General features: G+C 49.2%; 1 protein-coding gene across 3 annotated transcripts in view; it reads left to right on the top strand.

The window, feature by feature from the left end:
• ADCYAP1R1 (ADCYAP receptor type I) overlaps positions 1-22,854 on the top strand; it is a 47,038-nt gene that overhangs the window by 12,180 nt on the left and 12,004 nt on the right. For all 3 annotated transcript variants that reach the window (XM_012475136.3, XM_012475135.3, XM_012475134.3), the window contains exons 3-12: positions 2,004-2,111; positions 4,566-4,586; positions 5,660-5,701; positions 8,040-8,149; positions 8,613-8,710; positions 9,176-9,308; positions 10,246-10,399; positions 10,779-10,839; positions 11,465-11,534; positions 16,301-16,392. In XM_012475136.3, the coding sequence (XP_012330559.1) occupies positions 2,004-2,111; positions 4,566-4,586; positions 5,660-5,701; positions 8,040-8,149; positions 8,613-8,710; positions 9,176-9,308; positions 10,246-10,399; positions 10,779-10,839; positions 11,465-11,534; positions 16,301-16,392 (889 nt within the window). The remainder of the gene's footprint in view (positions 1-2,003; positions 2,112-4,565; positions 4,587-5,659; positions 5,702-8,039; positions 8,150-8,612; positions 8,711-9,175; positions 9,309-10,245; positions 10,400-10,778; positions 10,840-11,464; positions 11,535-16,300; positions 16,393-22,854) is intronic.

The raw sequence follows: 22,854 nt of genomic DNA, 5'->3' as shown, positions 1-22,854 counted from the left end.
CTACCCATAGGCCGGAAGGAGAAGTGAGTGGCAGGGTCGTGGGCAGGGTCGTAAGTACCATATTAAGGATTGAGGGTACTAAGAGCCCGGAAAGCGTGGGATAGTTGGTGAGGGCTTGTGACATGGCCAGATACTCATTTTGAAAAGCTTGTGGTTGTAGCTCTAAGGGGTTTGTGTACCTGTGGTCTCAGTGAGGGGTCCTAGTCCCTTCACTGAGTAGGGTGAAGGGATAGAGAGTGAGGCACGGATTGCATAAGGTTTCAAGGTAAACCCAGCAAGGGCTTGACCAGGAGCACCAAGGTGAGGGAGGTGAAGTGGGGTGACTCCTGGGTTTCCAGCTGGGGCTGGGACAGGCAATTAGGTTTGGTCAGGAGATGCTGCATTGAGTCTTGGACTGCTGTGTTTGAACCATCTTTGGTCCTTCAAGGTGGGGGTATCCAGCAGGCAACCAGCTGTGGGCTATACCCTCATGGGGTGGACAGAGCAGAGGACTGGGAGTTGTCCACATACAATTCTGTTATGCTCATGAGCAGGGTGAGCTCTGAGGTTGGCAGTGTGGGCAGCCAAAGGGCAGCTACCAGCACCTGCATTCGGTTGGGGCTGCAGGGTTGGACCCAGTCAGAGCTGAAATTGTTCCTTGGATTTGGCAGCAAAGGTCACTGGTGACCTTGGTGAGATGTGTTCTAGCCTTGTGGGAGGACAGAGCCAGAGAAGTAGGGATGGAGCAGGAAGAGGTGGCATGAGGCAGTGCAGGGAACTCTACAGAGGCTGGTAGGGCTGGAAGGAGAGGCAGGCACAGGAGGAGAGGGGTCAGGGGAGCCGCTGGGCCCCCAGACCTGAAAATCTGGTCATCAAGATTGACAGTTTCCTCTTCCTTGCTGCTCATGTCCAATGAGGCACCAAGTCTTGGGGATTCCTAAGCATCTCTCAATAGGCTTGTCCCTTCCTCTCCATCAGCCTGGAGATGCTGCGGAGGCCTCTGCAGCAGTCCCTGCCTCCACCTTTTCTGGTTCTGGGTCCTTTCACAATTCTGGCTTGGTGAGTGCAAGCTTCTGTCTGGCTGGCTTTCCCCTCTTCTCCAGCTGATCAGTTTGTGTCCCCTGCTGGGCTTGCCTGGGGGTAGGTGGAAGAAGTGGAACAGCAGTCTTAGACCAGCCTGTTCCTGCCCCTCCCCATAGGGCAGATAAGGGGCCTTGCTGAGGGGTGGATTTGAAGTGGGACCCCTCAGGGCTGGCTGAGGAGGGCTTGGGTGAGGGATGTGGGAGACACTGCCACAGAGTCCCCTGCATCTCAACATCTCATTCCTAGGGATCCAGCCTGGCCTGATGTGTCTCCCCTCCCCACAATCTTTTGAGGTTGTGGGGCCATGGGGTGGTGTAAAAACAGGTAAGGGCTCCCTCCTTCCCTACCCAGGAGCTCTCGAGTGTCTTGCATCTCCATTCCTCTTTGAGGAATGTTCCTGGTACAGGGCTGAGCCCTCCCGCAGACCGTAGGCCTTGCCTTCCCTCCCCTAAACTGTTCCTGGTCACCTGCAAGGGCCTGGCTTGTGAGCTGTGGAGCACACCTCAATGTGTGTATATATGAGTGTTTGTGTGTGTACATGTGTGGTGTGTGTGGGGTATGATGTGTGGGTATGGTACATGTGTGATGTTTGTGGTGTGTGCATACAAGTATACAGTGTGTGATGTGTGTGGTGTGTGATGTGTATATGGTATGGTGGGTGTGATGCGTATGTGGTGGGTGTGATGCGTATGTGGTGGGTGTGATGCGTATGTGTGTGGCATATGTATGATGTGTGCATGTAGTGTGTGCTGCATGTGGTATGTGTGATCTGTGTGTGTGATCTGTGTGTCGTGAGGTGTGTGGTGTGAGAATGTGGTGTGTGTGATATATGTATATGTGTGTGGTGTGTATGTTGGTGTGTGTGATGTGTGTTGGGGGGTGTGCGTGTGTGTGCATGTGTGTGTGTCTGGCCCCTCTCACCATGGCTATCTTCTCCACAGGCTGTCCCGGGATGTGGGATAACATCACGTGTTGGAAGCCCGCCCACGTGGGTGAGATGGTCCTGGTCAGCTGCCCTGAACTCTTCCGAATCTTCAACCCAGACCAAGGTGGGTTTAACCCAGAGGATCTTTAGGTCACACTGGTCTAGCCTGCTCCCCAAACTCGGCCCCAGGCAAGCACCAAGGACAGGGAGGCCACCCTGTGGGCAGAGAGTCCCTGCTCCCGAGCTCACGTTTGGTGTGGGGAATGAAACCAGACATGCATACACGGGGACACAGGTACATGTGGGGACCATCATTGTGGCTAAGAGCAAGGCTGTGTCCTCAGGCGTGGGATCCATCCCAGCTGTCACTCATCCTCTAGCCCGGGCCCCTGTCTGTCAACTGGGGAATGTGGCCCGGTGGTCGCCTCCCAGGGTGCCTTTGGGAGGGTAACGTGAAGCGATGCTGTGGACGCCACTTAGCACAGGACTTGGTGCATTTTGAATGTGCAGTAGTAGATGCCAGCTGGGATTATTGTCACCATCCTCCCACAGCGACAGATCGATCCTCAGCGGCCCAGCGGGAGGCCTGGAGAGAGACGCACATGTAGACATCCCCCTCAGGCAGAATGAGACGCGTGGGGAAGGCAGCTGGACACAAGACACCCACATCCACATTCAGAACCACTTAGACTCTGGCACAGGGCCTGGTGGGGAGGGCGCATACTCACTTTTGCTCAACAGAGCATTTTCTGGGCCCTCGATGCCCTCACGCAGTTACTCGGGCTCAGATGGGGAGGAGTCTGGCCTCGGGCTGCCAGGGAAGAGGGTGCCACACATGGGAAACAGTGCCACAGTGCTGTCGGTAACTCGTGGACATGGGCTTGGAGGCATGGGTGTGCGACGGCACCTCCCCGAGAGGGAAGGCTGGGAGGGTGCAGTGTCCTGAAGATCCGAGTTTGGGTCATGTCTGTGTTTGAGGTCTTGGGGGCCCCTAAAGTGCTATGGAGATATCTAACGGCCCCAAAATCATAGAGGAGCCTGTGAGTTGGGCAGAGTGGCTGAGCTCTGTGCCCAAGTGGCATGAAGGAGATGCTCTACCCACAGGCAGAAGCCCCAGTAGCCCTATCTCCATTGCAGGGGGCATCTGAGGGGAAGGGATGGCTGCAGATGGCTCCTTTGCATATGGGTCCCATGGGCTCTTCCAGGATGGTTCCTGCCTTTCGGCTGGGACCTGTGCACCTTCCCACAGGCCTTCTACCTCTTCCCGGTGTCACAGGAGGCAGGGTGGCCAGCTGAAGGCACTGAGTTGGAGCTGGGCAGGGAGAGCTGGCGGGGCTGGCTTCAGGCAGGTGACTTACTGAGCCACCTCCTGGCCATCAAGCCATGGGCGGGGGCTCCTGAGGGGATCAGAGGGGTCCAAGTTTTGTGTGGCCATGGACCTGGCCTCTTAGCGTTCTTTTCCAGCCTAAGACTTAGGTTGATGTCCTTCTAGAAGGGGCGAGTTTCCAGGCTCCACTCTGGCACTGAGTCCTGCCTTGGGCAGTCCCCTGACCTCTGAGAGGAAAAAGGCAAATTTGCTCTCAAACCTCAAATTCCAATAACCGACTCTGCCCTGGAGGGGGAGGGGCTTGCAGGAGGTGGCAGAGAAAATAGTGGTGTGTGTTGGGGTCCCAGGCCCCTGTCTCTGGCTCCCACCCCAAGGTTTGTCTAAGATGCACTGCACCCCGCAGCATACCTCCACCTCCAGACCACCTGTTGGCCTGGGAGGAGGGGGGCATGGAACTCTCTCATCCGAGGGCTTGGGGACTGGGTGTGACCCAAGCAGGCCGCAGTGAATTTTGAGAGGATACAGGCACTGGAGTGAGAGATACAGTAGGACTGGAGGGCTGTCAGGCGTGGTGGCAACCAGTGCGTGATTCAGCCTGATTTCCAATTCATTCCTGTAGAGCCAGCTTAATCACTTCCTCCGTTCATATATTTCTTTCATTCCATCATTTCTTTAAAGTTTATTGAATGTCTACTCTGGATCAGATTCCATGCCAGACTCCTCCTTCTCAACATCAAAAGGCAAAATGAATCAACAGTAAAATAAGATTTTCTTAAGATACACTTTCCTCCACACTCCCCGCTTCCTCTGGAAGTGGCACAAGGAAGGTGTTATTCACACCTGATTCTTAATGGTTCATTATGGCAGGGCCTTTTAGCACCTCTCTTCACAAAGCTTGATTGGCAAGACTTGCCTTGAATACTTGGCAGGGAGAGAATGGAATTCCTCTGTTTCTTCTCGGTTCCCAGGTAGCCTGTTGTGATGACTGTGGCTGTGTAGGATATTGGAGAGATTGGAGATGTGGGAGCACTAATCTGCTTCCTCCTCTCAAATGCCTCTGCCCATTTCTTTTCTGCAGGTCTCCAATATTCCCAGCTTATAGTCCTCATACCTTCTGGGTTCCCTAGAGCCCCTTTTTAATGTTTGGGGGTGGGAAGGAGGAGGAAGTGATCAGCAGGGCCCGATGAGAGCACCCCCTGACTTCAGCCCCGCTGCTTACTTCTGACTTCTCTCTCTCTCTCTCTGTTTCAGTCTGGGAGACCGAAACCATTGGTAAGAGGAACCTTGGTGAGGACAGACCACTGTTTCTCTGTCCATCCAGCAGGAGCCCAGCCTCAGGAGATCCCAGGCTCTGGATGCCGGGATTGGGGCGGGGGTGGGGGTGGAGTAAGAGGCTCATTGGGGATCAGGTTCTTTCCTCCTTCCTCCCTCCCCTCTCCCCAACCTTGGCCATTCTGGAGGTGGAGGGTACAGGAAGATGCAAGACACAGGCAGGACCTCGGAGCCCTCACAGGCTTGTTTGGAAGGATGGGACTCACCAATGGAGGGGCTAAGAAACAAGCTCACACATGTGTAGGTGCATGCATGTGCATACGTACAGACCTGAACATGTGCCTGAGTCCATGCGGATGGTGATATTCCTGACACCTAAGAAGCCAGAATGCACAGTGAGCAAGAGAACAGAAGAGCGAATGATGCAGCATGCAGGCAGAATAGTGAAGTCAGGAGAGGCTTCCAGGAAGAGGTGGCATGTCAGCTGGACCTTGGGAAAGGAGTTTTGAGAAGTGGGGATGGGGGTGGAAATGGGGTCTCATTGCTAGCAGGGGTTTGGCATGAGAAAAGGGTGGAAATGGGAATGAAGAGTAGAGAGAAAAGAAGAAAAATTGTCTGAAGATGAAGTCTTCTGGATTCCCTTTGATAAAGAGCAGTTTTGGAGGCTGAGGTGGAGGGCTGAACACCAAAAAGGAAACCCCAAGCCCTGCGCCTACATTGCTGTGTTTTGCCCTTTTCTTGAAAAGGCCCAAGTGTCCCTTTTTTCTCCCATTCCTCTCCATTCTGGAGGCACTCCCATCCTCCTGGCAATGCCTATTGCCATTTCCTGTGGTGCAGAGGAGTCCTGGACCGTCCTGAACATCACAGAAATGCAAAGCAAGTGAGACTGGTGTTAGAAGGTGGCACGTGTGAGAAAGGTGTGCGGCTGCTGTGTGTGATGTTGCCTCTTGGCCAGGACTCCATCCCCTCCTTCCCGTGGACCAGGGGTAGCCTGAGCCTTCCAGGGTGGAGAGCAAACAGTAGCTAACTGTAAGCCAGGCATTTTGATACCTGCCTATGTCTGTATTTTGCAGGAGAGTCTGATTTTGGTGACAGTAACTCCTTAGATCTCTCAGGTAAGGGGATAGGCTGGGGTCAACCATGGACTGGCTGGAGGGAGGGCATCTGCTCATGTGTCAGCTTTGAGAGCCCCATCCCAGGCTGGGCTCTGCCCCTCTGTGGCTGGGAGATCTTTGGCCGGTGACTTTTTTCTCTGATCAAGGTACAGATTATCTTCCCAGAAAAACTCAGACAGAAAACTGCATAGAATTTCAGGGGAACCACAGATGTCTTAGGGTCCCCTTGTGGACTTCAAGTAAAGAACTCCTGGATTGCAAGAACCTTGACTGTTTCTGAACTCCAACATGTAGAACAGTGGCTCTCGAGCTTTAACCGTGTGTCACAGTTACCTCTTGTGCTGTTAAAATGCAAGTTCCTGGCAGTCTAATTTATTCCACCTGGGCTGGGGCCTGAGCATGTGCTTGTCTCACCAGCGTTACAGGCGATGCTGATGGGCTGATTGGGTAGGGCAGCCCTTTGGGAAACGCTGCCCAAAAGTTCTATGTTCCTGTGCAGTCTTTGGGGCAGATCAGCCTAGTGAAGTAGGTACAATCACTGAGGGATTTTGACAATCTTAAGAGCACTCCAGCTTCCGGAGGTTTCTGTTAGAACAATGCAGTGGCGAATTCATGGAACAGTTCTGAACAAAAGGGTTTATACTTCTGAGCCCACACTGTGTTATAAAAAGGAAAAAAAGAAGGAAATAAAAGAAAGGAAACTGCTTTTCCCTCTAGAACATTTTTTTCAAAAAATACTGTGTTTCAAAGCAGCTTCCCTTTCCTCTTCCCACCACCCCGATGTGAGCAAAGCGGAGAGGAAATGAGGCCCAGGCAGGGGAAGGAGCTTGGCCATGGTGGTGATTTCCCTGGGACATTCAGACTTTCTGAAAGAAGTGTTCAGAGGGACTTAAAGGGAGGTTGCCTGAAACAGATTTGCTGGAAGAAGGGACAGTTTGGCATCAGCTGTGGGACAGAAGCGAGCTCCTTTGCTCCCCCTGGGCCTGCCAGCTTCCTCCTTAGCCTGTGCCATAGAACTCAGAGTTGGAGAAGGGCTGGAGCCCAGGCTCCCTGTTGTGGGCAGAACTCTCCTTTCTGGCAGAATTACCCACGTCCCAGAAAGTTCATTTCTGACTTTCCTGGCTAAGAGAACTGGCCTTAGATCTTCTAATGCAATAAGTGAGGGATGCAGATTGGAAAAGTGGAAGGATCTCCTCTCCTGGCCTCTGCCTCCTGCAAAGGCTGACCTGTTGCCCTCTTTGCCTGCTTTCTGAGTTCCCTGGAGGTGACCTGTCCAGCAATATGGGTACTGGAACCCCTTTTCTGCAGGTGTCTCTTGTTTTGTGTAATGTCCTGGTCTTTGAATGCTGTGAAGGGAAGAACCAACCGCATGTGGTCCTGGTAGACCAAGTACACTCCCAGTGTCAGGCTGGGGCCAGACTCAGGTGCTGGGCTGGAGGAAAAGGGGGCTGCGTGCTCACCCCCATCCCACCCTCGACACGAATGGCCCACCATTATAAACCATCGGGTGAGGGGGAAAATGAAAAAGCAATCACGAAAGGTTAACACAGCCCCAGGCAGGGCAAAAACCAGCCTGGACTCTACTGTGCAGCCAGCAAATGACTCATTTGATGGCCATGACTGAACCCAGCCCCTCGGGTGTCCCACTGAATGGCCTTAAAGTCAATCAAAAGAAAATTAAAGTACATTAGTGGCAGAAGACAGTCCCCCAAATGCTGAAAGGCAAAACTTTAAAAGAAACCCCAAATATATATCTTCATAAGATCCGGCCCTAGGTTAGTGGAGGTCTGGACCTTGTTAATGTAATAAGCCCTGTGTCCCCTTGTGGGATGTCACAGCTGCTGTGAGGCTTAGAGCTCCGAGGGAAAGCATCACATCAAGATGTGTTCCCAAGGTGTGCCAAGGATATCACCCATACCCTACAGTCACCAGAGGGGATTCCTGAAAGCGCCCAGATCTCCTGACAGAGAATCTTTGGGGGCAGGTCTGGAATCTGCATTTGTGATCAGTCTCCCAGGTGGTTCTGCACACTGACATTTGAGAAGTGCTGATCCAGAGCCCAGGGGAGGACTCGGGCCCATCCCTGATGAGCATTTGGAAATGTTCCAGAGGGGAGGGATGCAGGGCTGCTGGATTCAGCTGGTGCAGTCTCCCCTTCTTTGGTTGAAATGAGCTTGCTGCTTGTCTCTCCAACCCTCCGATTAGCAATCGCTGATTTCTAAAACCTTCTTCCCCCGTGCTTCCCAGTTGGTCATAGGTGTTTTCCAGGAATTCCCATTGAACACATAATTTTTGCATACAAATTTCAGGGCCTTGCTGAGTTTTCTTTTTACTGCAGACATGGGAGTGGTGAGCCGGAACTGCACGGAGGATGGCTGGTCAGAACCCTTCCCTCATTACTTTGATGCCTGTGGGTTTGATGAATATGAATCTGAGACTGGGGACCAGGTGAGTGTCTGCACCCTGCTCCCCGGAGGCGGTTAGGGCAGGGCTGAGGAAACTCAGGTCAGTAGGCAGCATTCATCAGCATCTGCTGGGGCTCAGAAGCGGCTGTGATGCTGCCTGTGCTTCCCATTCTGGCTACTCTTCCAGGATGCTGGGTTAATGCCAGGCCCAGCAGGGGGCTTCCTGGACCTTCGTGCAGGCCAAGGCTGCTGTCTGTTCTGATTGGACAGAGCCCTTGCCTTCAACAGCATCTATCGAGCATCTGCAGAATGCTGATGCTGTGCAAAAGGGAGTAAGAGGCTTGGCCGGGGGGCGAGAGGTGGTGATGAGATCAGCAGAAGAGAGGAAGGAGGAGCTAGGCCTGGAGGTGGGCAGGCCCTGGCCTGGGAGACTGGGTGCAGGCCCGAGGGGGGCTGGCTGGGGGCAGGTCTCACATGAAGCCCTGTATGTCCTGTGCCCTGTCCAGGATTATTACTACCTGTCGGTAAAGGCCCTCTACACGGTTGGCTACAGCACGTCCCTCGTCACCCTCACCACTGCCATGGTCATCCTGTGTCGCTTCCGGTGAGACCCCCAGCAACATTCAAGCAAGCACCAGAGCTGGCCAGGGCCTCAGAGGCCTTGGTCCATCTCCCCACTACCCACTTGATGTCAGCCCTAAGAGGCCCCTTGGAAGGCATTTCCCCCACCCCAAGGATAACAGATGGGAAACTTCACCCGAGAGGGAGTAACTGACATGTCCAGGGCTATGCAGCCAGGCAGAGCCGGGGCAGGAGATCTGCATTCCTTGCTTTTGTGTTCCTGGTCTAGATAGAGGCCACAGGAGGAAGTCTGGCCATGTGGGGTAGTGGAGCTGGATTATAGGGGCCTGGGAGTCTGAGGATCTAGAGAGGTGGCAGGAAGGAGGGTGGCCTGGGCAGGAGACCTGCTGAGATAAAGCCACGGAGTTGGCCCACCACGGATGCCCACATGGAGGGCGTGAGATGCTGTGGGGTCCAAGGCTTCTTTCTCCCCGGCCCACTCCTGTAGGAAGCTGCATTGCACACGCAACTTCATCCACATGAACCTGTTTGTGTCGTTCATGCTGAGGGCGATCTCCGTCTTCATCAAAGACTGGATTCTGTATGCAGAGCAGGACAGCAACCACTGCTTCGTCTCCACCGTGAGTGAGCTGAGCAGGCCAGGAGGGCTCTGCCAGGAAGGCCCCGCACCATCCCCCTGCTTCTCCAGGATGCACATTACCTGCCTGACACCCTGCAGGTCAAGTGTGTTCCTGTAGGCGAAGGCATTGCCCCACCACCCTTGGTTTATGTGAAAACTCAGGAATCAAGTTATTAGTAGCCAATGAGCCAATGTACATCATCACTTCCAGCCAAAATGCTTCCTGTCCCTTGACCTGAGTGTTGTATTTGGTATGGCAGTGGAGGAAGGTCAGGTGGGAACACCAAGTCCCACTTGACTGAGGTGGAAACTTAGGCTGAGAGAGGGCTTACCCAGCCCTTGGTCATTTAACTCGCCTGGGATGGAGCCCAGGTGCTGATTGGCCAGGGGTCTTTCCAGACACCTTCCCAGGTCTCATACCTCTAGAGGAGGTGGCGTGAGGAGAAGCTGGGCTTTGAGGAGGTAGGTTAGGAAGAACAGTGTAAAGTCCAGGCCTTGACCAGGAGGACATGTGTGTGGGGCCTCCATGAATAGAGATTTCTGGAGGCCAGGAATATAGATCTCCCTGCTTGAAAGGTGTCCAAATCCTCATAGTAAGGAGCCTCCTGCAGGGTCCTCTGGCTGCTTCTCTCCCTCCTCCTCCCCTCCGCTGAGGGAGAAAGGGAAGGAGCAGGAAAATGAAGGGAGTGCGCTGGCAGTGGGGAGGCCTGTGTTTGCCATCCATCTTCGTCCTGTGTGTGCAGTTTTGCCTCCATGGGCAGCTTTGACTCAGAATCCTGGGATGCTGCAGTTTCAACTCTTTGATCCAGGAATGTTGACTCTCTTAGATCCTTGGGCTGTTCGAGTCTGAGCATGCCAGAGCCAGTGGGCTCTAGGATTCTTCCGTGCTCCCATTCCTGTTGGTCTCACGTCCCTCGCCCTGACGCTTCTCCCTGCAGGTGGAGTGTAAGGCTGTCATGGTTTTCTTCCACTACTGTGTCGTGTCCAACTACTTCTGGCTGTTCATCGAGGGCCTGTACCTCTTCACCCTGCTGGTGGAGACCTTCTTCCCTGAAAGGAGATACTTCTACTGGTACACCATTATTGGCTGGGGTAGGTTCCTGGCTATGACTTGGGCAGGCTCAGGCCTCACGGCCAGTTGTGTCCTTGGTTCCACCTTCAGGAAGTGTCAGGTGAGGAGGGCTGCCCTGCCCTAGGCTAATGGCCTGGGCTCTTTCTCATTCTTCTTGCCTGTGGAAAGCCCACTATCTGAGGGAGGAGTTATGCCTAGGAGTCCTCTGGGAAACAAGATAGCCCTTGGTCCAAGGAAGGTATCAACTCTCAGGAGGCCTGGGTGTGAGGGACAGTTAGAATTCCCAGGAATTCCAAGTCTCATGGGGGAGCGACAGCCCCTGGGAGCCCCTGGTCTGAGGCGGACATTGGACATGTTGGTTTTTCTCTTGTCATGGACCTCTTTTTCTTGTTTTCTCAGGGACCCCGACTGTGTGTGTGACGGTGTGGGCTACATTGAGACTCTACTTTGATGACACAGGGTTAGTACATGCTTGAGAGTCAGGACCACAGCACAGAGTAGATTCTTACAGATGGGTTCTCAGTGGCTGCCCTGACTTCACATGAACTGCCCCCAAGAAACCATTCAATGCCAGGCCCAGACTAGAGCCCAGCACTGGGCACCACCTGAGCTCTGGCTCCATGCAGGTGACCCATCCAGCTGCATCTCAGCCAGAAACCCAGCAAGAGAATGTGCTAGGTTTCTGAGCCCTTTTTATTTCTGCACTCAGCTCCGAGTGTCTGCTTTCCTTTTAGGGAGAGGAGGAAGCATGCTAAGGGGGAGGTCACACCCTATGAGCTGTAGGTCTCACGGAGAAAAATGGTCCTTTCCCAGGAGCTCATTGGTGATCCTGACTTTTGGGCTTCATGCCCTGCCTTGATAGGTGAGTGGAGGGAAAGATAGAGGCTCAGAAGGAGGGGATTTTTCAGAGCCAGGACCAGGCTGGAGTCTGCAGCCCACTGGAGAGCTCTTCTTCCAGCCAGCCCCTCCTCAGAGAACTGCGGGGCTGAAAGTGTTGGGCTCCCAGCTACGTGGGGCAGTGTCCTTCAGGCCTCCACACCGCTGACTCACGGATGCGATCTCGTTTCTCTCTGTCCATCTTTCAGCTGCTGGGATATGAATGACAGCACAGCTCTGTGGTGGGTGATCAAAGGCCCTGTGGTTGGCTCTATCATGGTGAGTGTCCTTGGGATAAAGAGGAAGGGAAGAGACGGGGTCCTGGGGAGCAAGGCACGAGAGGAAGAGAAATCAAAGAGTCCCCACACAACCTAGCTTCCTTCTGTCATCATAGTCTGTAACAGGGAAGCACAAACCAGCTATTTTCTTAGCATTAGAGATTTATATTGTTCCATTTTTCTCATTCCAAAAAATAGAAATAGTTTCGTGCATAATTTTGAGCATGTAGAAATATTTCTTTAGAATAAATCCTTAGAAGTGGAATTGCTGGGTCAAAAGGGGTAGACATTTAAAGTTTCAGATCCCAAATTGCTTTGCAAAAACGCTTTAACAATTTATGCCCCTCAGGAAGAGTGGCTCATTTCCCCATTTCATTACCTATACTTGTAATATCAATCATTTAATTTTTTGCACAGGCTTATGGAGGATAATGCTGGCTCATCATTTTGATGTACATTTCTCTGTCTTGCTAATGTGACTGAGCATTTGTTTCTAAACATTGACAATTTGTTTTTCTTGTGAATCTTCCTATTTATCTTGTTCAGTTTTCTATCAGATTTTCTTACAGTTGAAAGGATGTTAACACTTCCTTTGTTGTATATATATTTCCATTTCTGCACAGCATTTGTACAGACAAATGGTCAGGATTTCTCTTAATGAATTCCAAGCCTTATTTCTGGTTGATGGAGGCCTTTTCCAACCAAGATATAAAAAGATTATTCTTGTCCACTTTTTGTGGACTATTACATGTGCATCTTTAATCCAGCTGAAATTTTATTGCTTTGTCTGGTCTGAAATGATATTCAATTTTATCTAATTTTTTCAGTGGATGGACATTCTACCCTCTCAATCCTTTTTATTGAATCCTTTCTCCATTATGTTGAAATGTCATTTTATTATAAACCCTCAGTATACTGGTCTTTGGTTCCAGATGTTCCATGTTACTAAGCTGTTTGTCCATTCCCATGGCAGATGCACCATTATGCTAGTTACTGTAACCTTGTAACATGTTCTGGTATGCAGATTTTCCCTTTGTTATTCTTTTGCTTCCTTCAAATTTTTCCTTGCATGTTTACTCTTTCTGGTGTACTTTTGAATATCCTTGTCAAGTTGCACCAGAAAGTCTAGTTAAGATTTGTATAGGAATTGCATTGCATTCACAGACTAATTTGGAGGAGAATTTATTTGCTTGAAAGATTGAGTCATCCTCTCCAAGAATGTGGCATGATTCTCCATGTATTCAGTCTTTTCTTACAGAGTCATTTTGGTTAAGTTTTTTAGTTTTCTTCCTTGTTCTCGTTATGTTTACCTCTAAGGTGTTTTCCAGTTTGGGCTTTAAGTGGGTCTAGGAATCACTCTTTCATTGTATTTTCTAATGGACTATTGCTGCTGTAAGGGAAAGCTATTGATTTTTATGTATTGTGTCTTAATTATGTTTCTGAACTTTTTCTTTCTTTTCAGTTGGTTTTCGTGAAATTTCTAGGTAGAAAATTATATAATCTTCAAATGAAAATAGTTTTTGCTCTTTCATTCCAGTGTTTACATCTTCTAGCCCTTGTTTTTCATAGGGATGGTGTTTGCTCTAGTTTTGGTGGTTACCCTCCATCGAATTGAGAAAGTTTTTCTTCTTGGCTTCTTTTTTCTTTTAATAATCAGGAATGGGTGTTGAATTATATCAAATGTGTTTTGGAGACATTAATTCAAGTAATCGTTTATTTAGTGGTAGACATTTATAGTATTTCAGTTTTCCTTCATTATAGACAGTACTATGATGAATACATTTATGCATGTCTTCAACATATGTGAGTATGTCTTTAGAACAAATCTCAAGAGTGGAATTTCTGGGACAAAGGGTATGTCCATTTAACATGTTCATGCAGATCAGATTGCTCTTTATGAGCAAGCTACAAGAGTGCCAATTTCCCGTGTCTTTGTTGATGTTTCTGTTACTGAATTATACTTGCTGTCTTATGGGGATAATGGAAGCTTATTGTTTTAATCGGTTATTGTAACAAATATTAGATTTTTGGAGGTGCATTTCTGGGATAAAACCTTTATTAACATGATCTGCATATTCTTTTACTATGTTGCTAAATTTTGTTAATATTTTAAATTTTTGGCATTGTTCTTCATAAAGTTCTATGGTCTTAGGTACATGGGTTGCGTGTATCTGTGTGTTTTCTCTCCTTATTTTGTTTTTGTAGCAAAATTTTGTTAGCCTCATTGGTAATCCAGAAGGTTTGCTTTTTTTATTTGCCTTGAAACAATTAAGCAGTATGTAAATGACATCTTTCTTAATGTTATTCTGGAACTGGTCTATAAAATTATCTGGACCAGGTACCTTTAATGCATACATCTTCAACTACTTTTTAATTTCTTCTGAGGTTATTGCTCTTAGATTTTCTGTATCTTAATTTTGTTACTTTTTATTTTCCCATTTTGTTCAATTTTCTCTCATCATTTAAAATACTGTGTATATCTATTGTCTTGCCCTCTTTCTCGTTCCTAAATTTGTCGTTACATTTTCTCCTTTTTCATTGACTAACACATACAGTTAGCAGTATTTACTAAGTACCGGACATTGCTTTTTTTCCTTTGTTTTAAAATATTTCCAACTTTTTAGATCCAGGGAATACAGGTGCAGGTTTGCTACATGGGTATATCACATGATGCTGAGGTTTTTGGGTACAATTGATCTCATCACCCAGGTAGTAAGCATAGTACCAAATAGTTTTTCAACCCTTGCCCCCATCCTTCCTCCCTGTCTAGTCATTCCCAGTATCCGTTGTTGTCATCTTTATGTCCATGTGTACCCAAAGTTTAGCTCTCACTTCCAAGCGAGAACATGTAGTATTTGGTTTTCTGTTTGTGTTAATTCACTCAGGATAATGCCCTCCAGCTGCATCCATGTTGCTGCAAAGGATGTGGCTACATTCTTTTTATGACTGTGCAGTATTCCATGGTGTATATGTGTGACATTTTCTTTATTCAAGCCACTGTTGATGGGCACCTAGGTGGATTCCATGTCTTTGCTATTGTGAATAGTGCTGTGATGAACATCCAAATGCATGTGTCTGTTTTGCAGAATGATTTATTTTCCTTTGGGCATATACTTGGTAATGGGATTGCTGGGTCTAGTGGTGGTTCCCTTTTAAGTTCTTTGAGAAATCTTCAAACTGCTTTTCATGGTGGCGGAATTAATTTACATTCTCACCAACAGTGTTTAACTGTTCCCTTTTCTCTGCCGCCTCCCCAGCATCTGTTGTCTTTTAACTTTTTAGTGATAGCCATTCTGACTGGTGTGAGATGGTATCTCATTGCGGTTTTGATTTTCATTTCTCTGATGATTAGTGATGTGGAGCATTTTTTCATGTTAGCTGCTTGCATTTTTTTGAGAAGTATCTGTATCTTTTGCCTACTTTTTAATGGGATTATTTATATTTTGCTTGTTGAATTGAGTTCCTTGTAGATGCTGGCTATTAGACCTTTGTTGGATGAATAGTTTGCAAATATCTTCTCCCATTCTGTTGTCTGTTTACTCTGTTGACAGTTTCTTTTGCTCTGAAGTTTAATTAGGTCCTACTTGTCAATTTTTGGTTTTGTTGCAATTGCTTTTGAGGAGATAGCCATAAATTCTTTCCCAAGGCCTATGTCCAGAATGGTGGTTTCTAGGTTTTCTTCTAGGATTTTTTATAGTTTGAGGGCTTACATTTAAATCTTTAATTCATCTTTAAATTTTGAATATGGTGTAAGGAAGGGGTCCAGTTTCACTCTTCTGTATATGGTGAACCCCTGATCCCAGCATCATTTACTGAATAGGGAGTCCTTTCCCCTTTGCTTATTTTTGTTAAGTTCAGTCACTGATTAAGCTGATCATGTAGCAGAGAACAAGACTGATAGAATCCTGCCCTCATGGAACATGTTTTGTCATTCAATTGATCTGTAAAAACCAACAAACAAGATAAAAGCACAACTAAAACTTTTTGTTGATCAGTTCTCCTACTTTTTCTTATTTCTTATAATTTTTATCATTTTAAATTTCTTAGATAAGTTACTTTTGTGGTAATCTTTCCCTAGCTTTTGATTTGAATGCTTAAGTTTTTTCAGTATTTATTGTTTTCGAATCAGTTAGTTTTTGGCTCTTCATTTTTTTTCTCCAAGACCTGCTTTGGCTATGCCCCAAAGATACTGAGTTGTAGTCCTGTCATGGTGCCTCGTTTCTATTTCTTTGCTCCTCTTCCTCCTCCTCTGTCACTGTTCACATAGCTTCTTACTTTGTTTAGGAAGCTTTTGTCCCCAGTCTATCTGAAGGCAATGCTGCTATTTCTACTCCCAGGCAGTCCTTTAATTAGCATTGCTTATGGCTGTCCATTCTGGTTCCCCATCTTCGATGACTCTGAACTTGGAATTTCTCTAGAGAACAACTCTCACTTCTGCAGTAGCCTTATACTTTATCTCTTTTGGGCTGTAGTTTTCCCATCACCCTGTTTTCTCTCTTTTAGAAATAGCTTACTTTTCTGGCTTACTCATGATGTCCTTTCCTATTTCCTGTACTCCTATGAAGTTCTTTTTCTTTTATCTCTTCCATCATTTCAGTGATCCTATGGGAGGCTGGGGAGATAAATGCGAGTTATTATGCTGCCATCTTGGACTAGAAGTGTAGATGGGATCTTGACTAGGTGGGGGAATAATAGCCTATGCTGAGGCAAAGGTATAGAAAGTCTTTGCCCAGAATCATGTTTTTTTTTTTTTTTTTTGCTCCTCAGGTTAACTTTGTGCTTTTTATTGGCATCATCGTTATCCTTGTGCAGAAACTTCAGTCTCCAGACATGGGAGGCAATGAGTCCAGCATCTACTTGTAAGTACCATTGTGTGGATGCCACAGCTATTTCTGACAGCCACACGGGCCCTGCATTCAGGTCACAGGCAGAAGGAGGCTTTGCTGATAGGGTAGCCTAGCATTGGCATTTCCAGATCTTCTTCTGATTAAGGAGCATTTAATATAGTTTCCCTTCCAGCCTTCAGCCAACCCAGGAGCTCCTCAGCTGCATGGCCATCATATGGATGGGCAGGGAGAGAGAGAGAGAGAGAGAGAGAGAAAGAGGGAGGGAGACAGACAGAGACTGACTAGGAAAGTCAAGATGGAAAACACCAGATTTCCTAGGGGAGTTAGGGATCTTGGTTGATTAGAAGTTGAGTTTCCTTTGGGGTTCCTATTTCTATGGGAAGCTCATGAATACCATTGAATACACTGTTGCCCGATATTCTCACCCCCAGCCCAGACTGTGGAAGTTGCCTAATTTCCACTAGCGAGTCGGGTGGACATATTCTCACTGATCTGGGCGTTGGAAGAGGGGTACTTTCTCTCCTCCACTGGCCCTAGGGGCAGCTCTGCCTCTGCATGTGGTTCTGTTCCTTCAACTCCTTCCTTCCTTCCTGAGGAACATCGATTGGTTGGGGATTATTGGGTTAGAGGGCAGCCTCTTACCATAGAGTGTAGGGCTTTCTCCACTTCCATGGCCATTTGATTTCCAAGAAATATTTCTGGAGTCATGTCCCTAACAGCCTATCTTTGCCTGCCCTTCCCCACTTCCCTCTCCGTCCTGTCTGATATCTGAAATCAGACAGAGCACCTTCCACCTCCCACCTCTGGCCTTGTGAATGGGAACATGACCAGCTGGTTGTGTGGGGTATGGGGACATTCTGATGCTGGGGAGGAAGGTTGGTGGCCCCCTGTGGTTTGCTGGAGGGGTGGATGGGCACACTCTGGTTCTGAGGGCAGTCCCTGGGGTCCATCTCTTGGTAAGGCAAAAGCCCTATGTGTGGCTTCCTCCGCTCCTTCGGAAGAAAGTGGGTGAGGAGGAGCTGAGGTATCTTCATTGGGTGCATCATTGGGTGCATGGTCCTGCCTTCATCAGAGACCCCAACCTGGGGTCACAACCTTGATGGCTGCCCAGTAGATGACAAGTGGGACAGGGAGAGATCCCAGTACAGGGCTCCCCAGGACCCCTTCCCTCAGCCATTCTCCTAGAGGGAGAGGCAGGAACTGCTCAGAGACCACATCCCAGATCCTTCCCTAAGGATCCTTGGGGCTTCCTCAGGGAGGAGGAGCTTGCTCTTGGTCTGTCAGTCTGTTCAGCCTGGGTACCTCCCCGTGTGGAAGCCCTTCCTTAGGGGTGGAGGACTAGCACAGGGCCTGGGATATTCAGCCAAGTTTTCTCTGCCTATACAATGATTACATTACATTAGACAGTAAGTTTTTTTTGCTGTCCATTTACTGTTTTTCTTCATGTTTTGCAAGTTTCCCACTTCTCTCTCAGCCCTGTCTCAATTCTTGCTTATATGTATATATTATATAGTAGAAAATTATTCATCAATGTAAGTCATAAAGTCTTAGAGGCCCTGCACCGTGAGGTGGGGGGCCAGCCCTCTGCTACTATAGAACCTGCCCTAGAGAAATCACTCCTGCCTTCATCTCAAGGATTTACAAAATAGGGCTCCGCTGCTCCCCTCGCCTCCTGTCTAGTGTTGGACACTGCCCTTCTGTCTGGCCTCAGTTTCTCCTGCTTGGGTGTGGATTGGGGCACACACTAACAGTTGTCTCCCATATTTGAAGCTGGCAGGGAGCTAAGTCAACCTCATCTTTCATTTGAGCTCTAGTGGTCTTGATTTCCTCCCCTTCCTGGTGGGATTTGTTCTAATGAGTACCCCCAATGTCTTCTCTGGGGGGTCCTCTCAGCTTTCCCTACTAAATAGGATACCCTACTGAAGGCTGAACACACTTCGCCAGCTCAGACATTCTGCTTTGGGCAACAAGAACCCCTAGGGTCTGGTGGGAAAGAAGTGTGAGCTAAGGTTTCAGGTTTTCCACAGACCAGGAGCTTGAATCTTGTTAGGTCTTCCTAATGCATAGATAAGAACAACTTGTAATTAGCACATGGTTTATACATGTAAGTACTGTATTAATCTGGGACATTTAAAAGAACCAGCTAGTTGGTTTGCTTCTGGCATTAAAAAAATATCTTTTTGCAATCTCAGCAAATTTTTTTTTTTTAGAGAAAGCCAAACCTCTGCTAGTCTTGAGCACCCATGATTAAAATCTCACGTGGATGAAGTCTGTGAGCCAAGTGGGAGTTCCCACACAGGAGAGGGGATCAGCTTGATCCCATTAAGTCCAGCAGTATGTTTGAGTGCTTCCAGGGTCAAGGAGACCCTGTCAGCCAATGTGAGTAGTAATCCAATTGACCCATGCTGCTGAGAACTGTATAGCACTTGGAAACGTTCATGACCACATCCACACACATTTAACACTCGCAAACATCCAGTGAATCTGGTGGAATAGGTAAGCCACTGTTAAATAGAATCACCATTTTACAGCTGAGGGAACTAGTTATCAGTGAAGTGACATGAAGCCTGGAGGAGGAGGAAGCCATGGCTATGGTGCAGGCAGGCCTTTCACTTCAAGCTGGACAACACCATCATTCCTGTCCTCAAGGAATTTACAGATGGAAAGATAGCATTAAACAAGTGTACAAAATTAGGCTTCTTGGAAGAAGAGGTCCCTGGTTCTAGCCTATGTGAAAGCCCCCTCAGCCCAGAGTGCTTGGAAGAGCTGGCTTTGAGCTGGGAGGTGTCTGCACTGGGAGGAGGGGAGAATGCCAGGTGGAGGGGAGGTGGAGAGGGCAGGGATTGGTGGCAGAAGGAGATTCCAAGGCTGTGCCGGAGTCCCCTTGGGTACCAGAGTTATGTGTGGGACCAAGAAGCCCCTTCAGATCTGCCCACAACAGCTCTCCGGTTTTTTCCTCTTGTTTCCAGAACAAATTTAAACCCGCGAGTCCCCAAGAAAGCCCGAGAGGACCCCCTGCCTGTGCCCTCAGACCAGCATTCACTCCCTTTCCTGTAGGTTGGTTCCAGCTGCTCAGGTGATAAGGGTTTGTCCTCCATAGATCAAGACGGTGTTCCTGGCCCAGCCTCAGAAGCACCTGTTGGGATCTGGGGCCTCTACAGGGGGACAGTGGCACTGAGCCACCCATCCTCCCTGACCTGATGCTCCGTAGAATGAGTGGTTGGGGACAGGACTTGGGCAGTGGGCATTAGGGTTGGGCCAGGGTTCAGCATGCGCTCAGGGTTGACTTGGTCTGGGGCAGGGGTGAGGGCTTAGCCCTCAGCTGGGGTTTGCACTCAGCCTCAGGCAGGTTTGGCCTAACTGGAGTTGACCTCTGCGAGCAGGTAACTGGTTCAGAAAGGGGAGAGGTGAGGCTTCCAGGGTAGACATTGACTGTTCAGTGAGGGCCTCGGCCCCCTGCCTTGAAGTGAACCGGCTTTACTCCAGGGGCCTCCTGCCTGGAAGATAGGCATTGGAAGCTGCAGCTTGGGTGGAGGAGGGAAAACCCATCTGTACTCCTGTGGGGTATCCTTGGCCCCACTGGGGAGGATGCACACATCTCTGAAGGCGGCTGTGCTGGGGCCAGAGAGAAGTGCAGGCAGGCAGCTTTCAGTCTAGGCTTCCTCCACAGCCAGAGCCTTCTAGTGCACATAGGCTCCATCTTCCACTTCCACGCACCTCCTTCCCTGCCAAGGAGCACCCGATGCTCAAAGTTCATGTTAGGGGCTGGCAGCAGTCAATCATTACCCTCATGTTGCAGAAAGAGAAACTGAGGCCCAGAGAAGGAAAATGGAACCACCTAAGATGACCCAGCAGTCAGTTGCCAAGCAAAACCTTGAACTCAGGTGCCCAGACTTCCCAGCTGGGACCACTCCAGGCTGGCTGGGAGCATGGAGGGGTGGCTTGTCCTCGTGGTTGGTAAGGGGGTGGTGGTGGGCAGGAAGTTCCCCAGATCTGTGAGCTGTGCTGCTAGCTGGGGTGCCAGTGTGGTAGGGAGTACTTCTCGGATTGGGCAGGGCTCTGGGGGTGCACAGCATTTTAGCATCAAGAGAGATCCTATGGAGTGTGTTCAGCTCAGTCCGCCACATTCTGTGGACCACCACGTGGCCAGACCATACTGATCCCTAGGATTGCAGACATGAAGAAGACAGGGATGCTTCCTGCAAAGGGCTCCCTGCAGGTGTCTCTGTCTAGCGTTCCTCTGGGTGTTTCCCAGGGCTATAGCCCAACTAGCCCTGCACACGAGGGCTATGGAAGCATTTCTGGAGTTTGGCCCTCGTAGAAACCATGTGCCGGATCCCTGGCTGACAGATGTGAGTGCTGAGACATGGAAATGGCTGTGACCTTCCTGTGGACAACACAGTGAAGCCATGGTGGAGCCAGTCCTGGAGGCCAAGGCTCCCCGAGTTGCAGACATGGAGATGGACCCTGCACCTGTAATTGGGTCTCCCACCTTCCGAGTCAGGCTGCTCTGCTCTCCAGACAGCCCCACCCAACACCCTTGCCTGAGCTGTTATCCTCTCTTGAATCCAGCTCAGAATTTATCACATCAGCCAGTCTAGGTTCATCTCTTCTTCCTGACTTTATTTTCTCTTTTCCCTAATTGCCCTGACTTTTCAGAGATTCTGAAATCTTTCCTTCTCCCACCCCTGTCTTTGGCTTTTCTGCATGATTTGTTCTCTTTCTTCTCTATCAGTCCTTTTGTGCAGAGCCACTGAAGGTTTGGGGAAAGGCTTTTCCTTAGACCTGTCTTCAAGAGCCCTCCAGGGCTAGTCCTCCCCCAAGCTGCTCCTTGATCTGCCCTCCCCCACCCCTATCAGAGCCACACAACTTCACCAGGTACAGGTTTTCCCAGTGAACTTGTCACTAAATGGTCCTTAGAATACTTTCAGAGCAGTCTGTTTGCGCCATAGAAACATCTGGGGTCCAAGAGGGACAGGAACAATCTGAAGCTAAAGAAAGCAGGGCTGCAAATGAGAACTTTAGAATTTGGAGAGTTTAAGCTTGACATGTAGGAGGCAATGGCTGAAGTTGGGGGTCTCTTGGACCCTGATTTCTGTGGTTTACCCAAGCCAAGGTTGAGGGGTTCCTGGCCATAGGGGAGACTAACTTAAGCAAGTTTTTTGTTGTTTTCAGACAGTCTTGCTCTGTCGCCCAGGCTGAAGTGCAGTGGTGCGATCTCGGCTCCCTGCAACCTCTGCCCCATGGGTTCAAGCCATTCTCCTTAGCTTCCCAAGTAGCTGGGTCTACAGGAGCCTGCCACCATGCCTGGATAATTTTTTGTATTTTAGTAGAGACGGGGTCTCACCACATTGCCCAGGGTAGTCTCAAACTCCTGAACTCAGGAAATCTGCCCACCTCGGCCTCCCAAAGTGCTGGAATTACAGGCGTGAGCCCCTCCGCCCACCCTGAGACTAACTTTTCAGCTTGGGCAAGGTAGATAACAAATTTGAAGAATAGAATAGCTACTATTTCTGTATACCCAGTTAAGCTCTTAATGATTGAGAAAAACATACTTATTTGAGTCGGTCTCTTTGTATGTGTATGAAACAGACCTTTGACATTCATTGAGGAATCATGAAGAACCTTCTCAGATAGATGAATACCACCTAACAGCGCTTCTCAAGCTTTGGCATGCATGTGGATCCCCCAGGGATCTTGTTAAAATGCAGATTCTGACCACAGGTCTGAGGTGGCACCTGGGATTCTGCATTTCTAAGAAGCTCTCAGGTGGCGTTGGTGTTGCTGGTCTGGGGACCGCAGTCAGAGCAGCAAAGCATCGAACGAAACCTCAGCATTTCTGTTCTGGAAAAGGGGATCTGTAGTGCCCACCTCACAGTGGGATATGAATTGCAAGGTGCTGTTTATTGAATGAGAACCCCAAACCCATTATGCACAGATGCAGGGGGGCCTGGGCTTGCCCCATCTTGGAAGTGTGACACAAATTCTGCCCTTAGCAAAATGACACGTCACCACCTGTCAGGTACCTTCAGGCTTACTTCTAAGGAGTTGGAATCACACAAGGCACATTCTGAATGCCAAGGCTGTGGTCTCTGTATCTGTCCTCATTTGCATCATGTCCAATCTGATTTATTAATTCACTGGCCAGCACCAGGAACCTCAGAGCCATGTGGTACCTGGGGAAAGTCAGCAAAGTGGCTATTCTCTTGCAATCGGAAAAGATGACACAACTCTTCAGCTACCTCTGACACATCTGTCAGAGAAGGGAAAAGTGTCCATGGCTTGTGCCAGCCTAAGCCCAAGCAGGACCACGTGGGCTGGAGAGACCTCCCTGAGGAGATGGAAGGCCTGGGTCCACCCAGGAGAATGTAGAGCAGGACTGCAGCCTGGGCTCCCCACCGCTTGAGGTGGTTTTTTTCCTGCAAGCCATGCAGCAGTGCTCCTGTCAGTCTTCAGTCCCTGCCCATTCAACTT

Source organism: Aotus nancymaae, unplaced genomic scaffold (assembly GCF_030222135.1).
Source record: "Aotus nancymaae isolate 86718 unplaced genomic scaffold, 86718_ANA_hifiasm-v0.15.2.pri h1tg000025l, whole genome shotgun sequence".
Classification (NCBI taxonomy): Eukaryota; Metazoa; Chordata; class Mammalia; order Primates; family Aotidae; genus Aotus; species Aotus nancymaae.
The sequence above is the reverse complement of the archived record's forward strand: the minus strand, read 5'-3'. Positions and strand labels throughout refer to the sequence as shown.